Below are 11,088 nucleotides of genomic sequence, written 5' to 3' on the forward strand. Positions count from 1 at the left end.
CCCTTTGGGTGCTGGGGGTCCCCGTGGGTGCTCGGAAGGGTGCTGGGTCTGCCCCTGGGTCACCCCTTTGCGACCTGCGCGACCCCGAGGGTGCTCGGAAGGGTGCTGGGTCTGCCCCTGGGTGAGCCCTTTGGGTGCTGGGGGTCCTCATGGGTGCTCAGAAGGGTGCTGGGTCTGCCCCTGGGTGAGCCCTTTGGGTGCTGGGGGTCCCTGTTGGTGCTCGGAAGGGTGCTGGGCCCCCCTTCTCCCCCAGGGGAAATCCTGGGGGCATTGTGGTCATTCCTACCCCATCCTGCACCTCCGGACCCTATCCTGCACCTCCAGACCCCATCCAGCACCTCCAGACCCCATCCAGCACCTCCAGACCCCATCCAGCACCTCCAGACCCCATCCAGCACCTCCAGACCCCATCCAGCACCTCCAGACCCCATCCAGCACCTCCAGACCCCATCCAGCACCTCCGGACCCCATCCTGCACCTCCAGACCCCATCCAGCACCTCCAGACCCCATCCAGCACCTCCAGACCCCATCCAGCACCTCCAGACCCCATCCAGCACCTCCAGACCCCATCCAGCACCTCCCACCCCATCCAGCACCTCCAGACCCCATCCAGCATCTCCAGACCCCATCCAGCACCTCCCACCCCATCCAGCACCTCCAGACCCCATCCAGCACCTCCAGACCCCATCCAGCACCTCCAGACCCCATCCAGCACCTCCAGACCCCATCCAGCACCTCCAGACCCCATCCAGCACCTCCAGACCCCATCCAGCACCTCCAGACCCCATCCAGCACCTCCAGACCCCATCCAGCACCTCCAGACCCCATCCAGCACCTCCAGACCCCATCCAGCACCTCCAGACCCCATCCAGCACCTCCTGCCCCCATCCTGCTGCCCCTCACCCTGCCCTTGTTCCCTGCCCTCCTGCAGCAGCTCTATCAGACCCTCTCGGACTTCGACATCCGCTTCTACATGTACGAGATCCTCAAGGTGAGCAGATCCCGTGGGATGCGGGAGGATCCAATGGGATGCGGGAGGATCCCGTGGGATGCAGGAGGATCCAATGGGAAGCGGGAGGATCCCATGGGAAGCAGGAGGATCCAATGGGATGCAGGAGGATCCAATGGGATGCAGGAGGATCCCGTGGGGTGCAGGAGGATCCAGTGGGAAGCAGGAGGATCCCGTGGGGTGCAGGAGGATCCAATGGGGTGCAGGAGGATCCCGTGGGGTGCAGGAGGATCCAATGGGGAGCAGGAGGATCCAATGGGAAGCAGGAGGATCCTGTGTGATGCAGGAGGATCCAATGGGATGCAGGAGGATCCCATGGGGAGCAGGAGGATCCAATGGGAAGCTGGAGGATCCAATGGGAAGCGGGAGGATCCCGTGGGGAGCAGGAGGATCCAATGGGGTGCAGGAGGATCCAATGGGAAGCAGGAGGATCCCGTGGGGTGCGGGAGGATCCCATGGGATGGAGGGGATCCAATGGGATGCAGGAGGATCCCGTGGGGTGCAGGAGGATCCAATGGGAAGCAGGGGGATCCCGTGGGGTGCAGGAGGATCCAATGGGATGCAGGAGGATCCAATGGGAAGCAGGAGGATCCAATGGGGAGCAGGAGGATCCAGTGGGAAGCAGGAGGATCCAATGGGGTGCAGGAGGATCCAATGGGATGCAGGAGGATCCAATGGGATGCAGGAGGATCCCATGGGAAGCAGGAGGATCCAATGGGAAGCAGGAGGATCCTGTGTGATGCAGGAGGATCCAATGGGATGCAGGAGGATCCCGTGGGGAGCAGGAGGATCCAATGGGAAGCAGGAGGATCCTGTGTGATGCAGGAGGATCCTGTGGGGAGCAGGAGGATCCAATGGGAAGCAGGAGGATCCAATGGGGAGCAGGAGGATCCAATGGGAAGCAGGAGGATCCCGTGGGGTGCAGGAGGATCCCGTGGGGTGCAGGAGGATCCAATGGGAAGCGGGAGGATCCAATGGGATGCAGGAGGATCCCGTGGGGAGCAGGAGGATCCCGTGGGGTGCAGGAGGATCCTGTGGGGAGCAGGAGGATCCCGTGGGATGCAGGAGGATCCAATGGGAAGCAGGAGGATCCAATGGGGAGCAGGAGGATCCAATGGGAAGCAGGAGGATCCCGTGGGATGCAGGAGGATCCAATGGGAAGCAGGAGGATCCAATGGGGAGCAGGAGGATCCCGTGGGGTGCAGGAGGATCCCGTGGGGTGCAGGAGGATCCAATGGGAAGCGGGAGGATCCAATGGGAAGCAGGAGGATCCAATGGGGAGCAGGAGGATCCCGTGGGGTGCAGGAGGATCCAATGGGAAGCAGGGGGATCCAATGGGAAGCAGGAGGATCCAATGGGATGCAGGAGGATCCCATGGGGTGCAGGAGGATCCAATGGGAAGCAGGGGGATCCAATGGGAAGCAGGAGGATCCAATGGGGAGCAGGAGGATCCAATGGGGAGCAGGAGGATCCCGTGGGGTGCAGGAGGATCCCGTGGGGTGCAGGAGGATCCAATGGGAAGCAGAAGGATCCAATGGGGAGCAGGAGGATCCCGTGGGAAGCAGGAGGATCCCGTGGGGTGCAGGAGGATCCCGTGGGGAGCAGGAGGATCCAGTGGGAAGCTGGAGGATCCAGTGGGAAGCAGGAGGATCCAGTGGGAAGCTGGAGGATCCAGTGGGAAGCAGGAGGATCCAATGGGATGCGGGAGGATCCAATGGGATGCGGGAGGATCCCGTGGGATGCAGGAGCATCCCTGAGGCCCCCGTTGCCCCGCAGGCCCTGGATTACTGCCACAGCATGGGCGTGATGCACCGCGACGTCAAGCCCCACAACGTGATGATCGACCACGAGCACAGGAAGGTGGGAGCCTGCCGCCATTCCCGAGCCTTGGAATAGCCCCTGGGACCATGGAATGGGCTGGGGTGGGAGGGATCCGGAGCAGGAGGAGCCCTTTAAGGCCATGGGGGTCCCAGCTGGTGGGGGGGAATTCCATGGGAGCAGCCCTTAAATCCCCATTGATTTCCCTCTTCCCAATGGGAATTCCATGGGAGCAGCCCTTAAATCCCCATGGATTTCCCTCTTCCCAATGGGAATTCCATGGGAGCATCCCTTAAATCCCCATGGATTTCCCTCTTCCCTATGGGAATTCCATGGGAGCATCCCTTAAATCCCCATGGATTTCCCTCTTCCCTATGGGAATTCCATGGGAGTATCCCTTAAATCCCCATGGATTTCCCTCTTCCCTATGGGAATTCCATGGGAGTATCCCTTAAATCCCCATGGATTTCCCTCTTGCCAATGGGAATTCCATGGGAGCATCAAAGCACCCCCTGCATCCCTTAAATCCCCATGGATTTCCCTCTTCCCTATGGGAATTCCATGGGAGCATCATAGCACCCCCTGCATCCCTTAAATCCCCATGGATTTCCCTCTTGCCTATGGGAATTCCATGGGAGCATCAAAGCACCCCCTGCATCCCTTAAATCCCCATGGATTTCCCTTTTCCCTATGGGAATTCCATGGGAGCATCAAAGCACCCCCTGCATCCCTTAAATCCCCATGGATTTCCCTTTTCCCTATGGGAATTCCATGGGAGCATCAAAGCACCCCCTGCATCCATTAAATCCCCATGGATTTCCCTCTTCCAAATGGGCCCAAGCTCCTCCCATATTCCCAAAGGACCTAGACCTTTGAGGCCTTCCTTGGGATGGGATGGATGGGATGGGATGGATGGGATGGGATGGATGGGATGGGATGGGATGGATGGGATGGATGAGATGGGATGGGATGGATGGGATGGGATGGGGATGGGATGGGATGGATGGGATGGGATGGATGGGATGGGATGGATGGGATGGGATGGGGATGGGATGGATGGGATGGGATGGATGGGATGGATGGGATGAGATGGATGGGATGGGATGGATGGGATGGATGGGATGGCATGAATGGGATTCGATGGGATGGATGGGATGGATGGGATGGATGGGATGGATGGATGGGATGGGATGGATGGGATGGGATGGGGGGGATGGGATGGGGGAGGATGGGATGGATGGGATGGGATGGATGGGGTGGGATGGATGGGATGGATGGGATGGGATGAATGGGATTCGATGGGATGGATGGGATGGGATGGATGGGATGGATGGGATGAGATGGATGGGATGGGATGGATGGAGAGCTTGGACCCCTTCCCCTGGAGCAGGGTGCTCGGAGCCCCTGTGTCCAACCTGGCCTTGCATACAGCCAGGGCTGGAGCATCCCAAACCTCTCCCTTCAGCCCATCCATCGCAGGGCCCCAGCACCCTCATGGGGAAGAGCTCCCCAAGCTCCCATCAACTCTTCCCTCTTCCTCCCCCTCCCATCCCTGCCTCCCTCATCCCAACCCCTCTCCAGGCTCCCTGCAGCCCCTTCAGGCACTGGGGCTGCTTTCAGGGCCAGCACCACGGTGTGGTCCCAGCTCCCCGGGGCTGCAGGGCCCTGAAGACATCCCCACCCCATCTCCACCCCATCCATCCCATCCCATCCCATCCCATCCCCATCCCATCCCATCCCATCCCATCCCCATCCCATCCCATCCCATCCCATCCCATCCCCATCCCATCCCATCCCCATCCCATCCCATCCCCATCCCATCCCCATCCCATCCCATCCCATCCCATCCATCCCATCCCCATCCCATCCCCATCCCATCCCACCCCATCCATCCCATCCCATCCCATCCATCCCATCCCATCCCCATCCCAACCCATCCCATCCCATCCCTATCCCATCCCATTCCCATCCCCATCCCTTCCCATCCCATCCATCCCATCCCAACCCATCCCCATCCCACCCCATCTCCACCCCATCCATCCCATCCCATCCCATCCCCTCCCATCCCATTCCATCCCATCCCAACCCATCCCCATCCCACCCCATCTCCACCCCATCCATCCCATCCCATCCCCATCCCATCCCATCCCATCCCCATCCCCACCCCATCCCCACCCCATCCCTCCCCATCCTCATCCCATCCCCATCCCATCCCATCCATCCCATCCCCATCCCATCCCATTCCCATCCCCATCCCATCCCATCCCCATCCCCATCCCATCCCCACCCCATCCCTCCCCATCCCCATCCCATCCCCATCCCATCCCATCCATCCCATCCCATCCCATCCATCCATCCCATCCCCATCCCATCCCCCCATCCATCCATCCCATCCCATCCCATCCATCCCATCCATCCCATCCATCCCATCCCATCCATCCCATCCCCATGCATCCATCCATCCCATCCCATCCCATCCATCCCATCCCATCCCCATCCCATCCACCCCATCCCATCCATCCCATCCCCATCCCATCCATCCCATCCCATCCCATCCCCATCCCCATCCCCACCCCACCCCATCCCCACCCCATTCCCACCCCTCCCCATCCTCATCCTCTTCCTCCCGTTGCTCCCCAGCTCCGGCTCATTGACTGGGGCCTGGCTGAGTTCTACCACCCAGGCCAGGAGTACAACGTCCGCGTGGCCTCGCGCTACTTCAAGGGCCCGGAGCTGCTCGTGGATTACCAGGTATGGGGTGGGGGGTGCAGCCCCTTCCTGCCATGGGGACCCTAAAACCCACCCTCACCGCGCCCCAGACATGGAGAGAGCCCAACACTGACCCTGAACCTGACCCCTGAAACTGACCCCTGAACCTGAACCTGACCCCTGAACCTGAACCTGACCCCTGAACCTGACCCTGACCCTGACCCCTGAACCTGAACCTGACCCCTGAACCTGACCCTGACCCCTGAACCTGAACCTGACCCCTAAACCTGCCCCCTGAACCTGACCCCTGAACCTGACCCCTGAACCTGACCCTGACCCCTGAACCTGACCCATGAACCTGACCCTGACCCTGACCCCTGAACCTGACCCTGACCCCTGAACCTGACCCTGACCCCTGAACCTGACCCTGACCCCTGAACCTGACCCCTGAACCTGACCCTGACCCCTGAACCTGACCCCTGAACCTGACCCTGAACCTGACCCCTGAACCTGACCCTGACCCCTGAACCTGACCCTGACCCCTGAACCTGACCCCTGAACCTGACCCTGACCCCTGAACCTGACCCTGAACCTGACCCTGACCCCTGAACCTGACCCTGACCCCTGAACCTGACCCTGACCCCTGAACCTGACCCCTGAACCTGACCCTGACACCTCAACCTGACCCCTGAACCTGACCCTGACCCCTGAACCTGACCCCTGAACCTGACCCTGACCCTGAACCTGACCCCTGAACCTGACCCTGACCCCTGAACCTGACCCTGACCCTGAACCTGAACCTGACCCCTGAACCTGACCCCTGAACCTGACCCTCACCCCTGAACCTGACCCTGACCCCTGAACCTGACCCTGACCCTGAACCTGACCCTGACCCTGAACCTGACCCCTGAACCTGACCCTCACCCCTGAACCTGACCTGGAGCCCTGAACCTAACCCTGACCCCTGAACCTAACCCTGACCCCTGAACTTAACCCTGACCCCCACACCTAACCCTAACCCTAACCCTGACACCTAAACCTCCCCATAACCATAATGCTAACCCCTAACCATGCCCCTAACCCTGACCTGACCCTAGAGCTGGAGTGACCCCAACACTGACCCTCACCTGGGACCAGAACCCCTAACTCTGACCCCTAACATTAACCCCAAACTTCAACCAAACCCAAACCCCTAACGCTAACCCTAACCCCCGACCTTGACCCCTGATCCTAACCCCAACCCAAACCCTAACCCATAACCATAACCATAACCCTAACCCCTAACCATAACCATAACCCTAACTCCTAACCATAACCATAACCATAACCCCTAAACCTAACCCCATAACCCCGACCCCATAACCAAACCCTAACCCTCCCCTGCCACCCCCAGATGTACGACTACAGCCTGGACATGTGGAGCCTGGGCTGCATGCTGGCCAGCATGGTCTTCAACCCTGACCCTAACCATAACCATAACCATAACCATAACCCTAATCCCTAACCATAACCATAACCATAACCCTGACCCCATAACCATAACCATAACCCTAACCCCTACCCCATAACCCCCACCCCATAACCCCGACCCTAACCCTCCCCTGCCACCCCCAGATGTATGACTACAGCCTGGACATGTGGAGCCTGGGCTGCATGCTGGCCAGCATGGTCTTCAACCCTGACCCTAACCATAACCATAACCATAACCCCTAACCATAACCATAACCCTGACCCCATAACCCCGACCCTAACCCTCCCCTGCCACCCCCAGATGTACGACTACAGCCTGGACATGTGGAGCCTGGGCTGCATGCTGGCCAGCATGGTCTTCAGGAAGGAGCCCTTCTTCCATGGCCACGACAACTACGACCAGGTGAGCTCCTCCTGCAGCTCTGCATCACCTCCTCCTGCATCACCTCCTCCTGCATCACCTCCTCCTGCATCACCTCCTCCTGCATCACCTCCTCCTGCATCCAAACCCTCACTCCATCACCTGAGCCTGATCCTGCATTGCCCCAAACTGCTCCTCCATCACCCCAAAAAGCCCCCATAACCCCAACCCTTCCCCCTAACCCCAACCCTTCCCCTAACCCCAACCCTTCCCCTAACCCCAACCCTTCCCCCTAACCCCAACCCTTCCCCTAACCCCAACCCTTCCCCTAACCCCAACCCTTCCCCTAACCCCAACCCTTCCCCTAACCCCAACCCTTCCCCCTAACCCCAACCCTTCCCCTAACCCCAACCCTTCCCCTAACCCCAACCCTTCCCCTAACCCCAACCCTTCCCCTAACCCCAACCCTTCCCCTAACCCCAACCCTTCCCCTAACCCCAACCCTTCCCCTAACCCCAACCCTTCCCCCTAACCCCAACCCTTCCCCTAACCCCAACCCTTCCCCCTCACCCCAACCATTCCCCCTAACCCCAACCCTTCCGATAACCCCACCCTTCCCCCTAACCCAAACCCTTCCCCTAACCCCAACCCTTCCCCTAACCCCAACCCTTCCCCTAACCCCAACCCTTCCCCCTAACCCCAACCCTTCCCCTAACCCCAACCCTTCCCCCTAACCCCAACCCTTCCCCCTAACCCCAACCCTTCCCCTAACCCCAACCCTTCCCCTAACCCCAACCCTTCCCCCTAACCCCAACCCTTCCCCTAACCCCAACCCTTCCCCTAACCCCAACCCTTCCCCTAACCCCAACCCTTCCCCATCCCCGCCCCCCTCCGTGCCCCCCATGGCCTCATCCTGCCCCGTTGTCCCCTGCAGCTCGTGCGCATCGCCAAGGTGCTGGGCACTGAGGAGCTCTACGACTACATCGACAAGTACAGCATCGAGCTGGACCCGCGCTTCAACGACATCCTGGGCAGGTGGGGGCTGCCACCGCATCCCATCCACCCCATTGAACCCCATCCATCCCATCCCATCCATCCCATTGAACCCATCCCATCCCATCCCATCCATCCCATTGAACCCATCCCATCCCATCCCATCCACCCCATTGAACCCCATCCATCCCATCCCATTCATCCCATTGAACCCCATCCATCCCATCCCATCCATCCCATTGAACCCATTGACCCCATCCATCCCATCCCATCCACCCCATTGAACCCCATCCATCCCATCCCATCCACCCCATTGAACCCCATCCATCCCATCCCATCCACCCCATTGAACCCCATCCATCCCATCCCATCCACCCCATTGAACCCCATCCATCCCATCCCATCCACCCCATTGAACCCCATCCATCCCATCCCATCCATCCCATTGAACCCCATCCATCCCATCCCATCCACCCCATTGAACCCCATCCATCCCATCCCATCCATCCCATTGAACCCATCCCATCCCATCCCATTCATCCCATTGAACCCCATCCATCCCATCCCATTCATCCCATTGAACCCCATCCATCCCATCCCATCCATCCCATTGAACCCCATCCATCCCATCCCATCCACCCCATTGAACCCCATCCATCCCATCCCATCCATCCCATTGAACCCATCCCATCCCATCCCATCCCATTGAACCCCCATCCCATCCCATTCATCCCATTGAACCCCATCCATCCCATCCCATTCATCCCATTGAACCCATTGACCCCATCCATCCCATCCCATCCCATTCATCCCATTGAACCCATTGATCCCATCCATCCCATCCCATCCCATTCATCCCATTGAACCCATTGACCCCATCCCATCCCATTCATCCCATTGAACCCATTGATCGCATCCATCCCATCCCATTCATCCCATTGAACCCATTGATCCCATCCATCCCATCCCATTCATCCCATTGAACCCATTGACCCCATCCATCCCATCCCATCCCATTGACCCCCATCCACCCCATCCCATCCCATTGACCCCCATCCACCCCATCCCATCCATCCCCATCCCATCCATCCCATTGATCCCATCCCATCCATCCCATTGACCCCCATCCACCCCATCCCATCCCATCCCATTGAACCCATCCACCCCATCCCATCCCATCCCATTGACCCCATTGACCCCATCCCATCCCATCCATCCCATCCATTCCATTGACCCCATCCCATCCACCCCATCCCAACCAACCCATTGAACCCATCCATCCATCCCATCCCATCCATCCCATCCATCCCATTGATCCCATCCATCCCATCCCATCCCATCCATCCCATTGACCCCATCCATCCCATCCCATCCATCCCATTGACCCCATCCCATCCCATCCACCCCATTGACCCCATCCACCCCATCCCATTGACCCCATCCCATTCATCCCATCCCATCCCATCCATCCCATTGACCCCATCCCATCCCATCCATCCCATTGACCCCCATCCACCCCATCCCATCCGTCCCATTGAACCCATCCATCCCATCCCATCCATCCCTTTGACCCCATCCCATCCTATCCACCCCATTGACCCCATCCCATCCCATCCGTCCCATTGAACCCATCCATCCCATCCCATCCCATCCCATCCACCCCATTGACCCCATTGACCCCATTGACCCCATTGACCCCATTGACCCCATTGACCCCATTGACCCCATTGACCCCACCCCGTTCCCGTTTTCCCGCAGACATTCCCGGAAGCGTTGGGAACGTTTTGTGCACAGCGAGAACCAGCACCTGGTGAGCGCCGAGGCGCTGGACTTCCTGGACCAGCTCCTGCGCTACGACCACCAGAGCCGGCTGACGGCGCGCGACGCCATGGAGCACCCCTACTTCTGTACGTGGGGCTGCCCCATAGCCCGCACCCTGACCCATAGCCAGCACCCTGACCCATAGCCAGCACCCTGACCCATAGCCAGCACCCCTACTTCTGTACGTGGGGCTGCCCCATAGCCCGCACCCTGCCCCATAGCCCGCACCCTGACCCATAGCCAGCACCCTGACCCATAGCCGGCACCCTGACCCATAGCCTGCACCCTGACCCATAGCCAGCACCCTGCCCCATAGCCAGCACCCTGACCCATAGCCAGCACCCTGACCCATAGCCAGCACCCTGCCCCATAGCCAGCACCCCTACTTCTGTACGTGGGGCTGCCCCATAGCCCGCACCCTGACCCATAGCCAGCACCCTGACCCATAGCCAGCACCCTGACCCATAGCGAGCACCCTGACCCATAGCCAGCACCCTGACCCATAGCCAGCACCCTGACCCATAGCCAGCACCCCTACTTCTGTACGTGGGGCTGCCCCATAGCCGGCACCCTGACCCATAGCCAGCACCCTGACCCATAGCCAGCACCCTGACCCATAGCCAGCACCCTGACCCATAGCCAGCACCCTGACCCATAGCCCGCACCCTGACCCATAGCCAGCACCCTGACCCATAGCCAGCACCCTGACCCATAGCCGGCACCCTGACCCATAGCGAGCACCCTGACCCATAGCCAGCACCCTGACCCATAGCCAGCACCCTGACCCATAGCCAGCACCCTGACCCATAGCCAGCACCCTGACCCATAGCCCGCACCCTGACCCATAGCCAGCACCCTGACCCATAGCCAGCACCCTGACCCATAGCCGGCACCCTGACCCATAGC

General features: G+C 60.0%; 1 protein-coding gene across 1 annotated transcript; it reads left to right on the top strand.

The window, feature by feature from the left end:
* Positions 1–936: 936 nt before the first annotated feature.
* Positions 937–10,278, top strand: LOC130604246 (casein kinase II subunit alpha-like; the record flags this gene model as incomplete). Its single annotated transcript, XM_057418645.1, has 6 exons — positions 937–992; positions 2,787–2,870; positions 5,469–5,579; positions 7,309–7,410; positions 8,303–8,403; positions 10,120–10,278. Coding segments are annotated over exons 1-6 (575 nt in total), but the record flags the coding sequence as incomplete, so codon positions are not given.
* Positions 10,279–11,088: the final 810 nt, after the last annotated feature.

This window comes from Pezoporus wallicus, unplaced genomic scaffold (assembly GCF_028554395.1).
Source record: "Pezoporus wallicus isolate ANWC-B61680 ecotype Strahan unplaced genomic scaffold, APGP_CSIRO_Pwel_v1 contig_10489, whole genome shotgun sequence".
NCBI classification, from domain to species: domain Eukaryota; kingdom Metazoa; phylum Chordata; class Aves; order Psittaciformes; family Psittacidae; genus Pezoporus; species Pezoporus wallicus.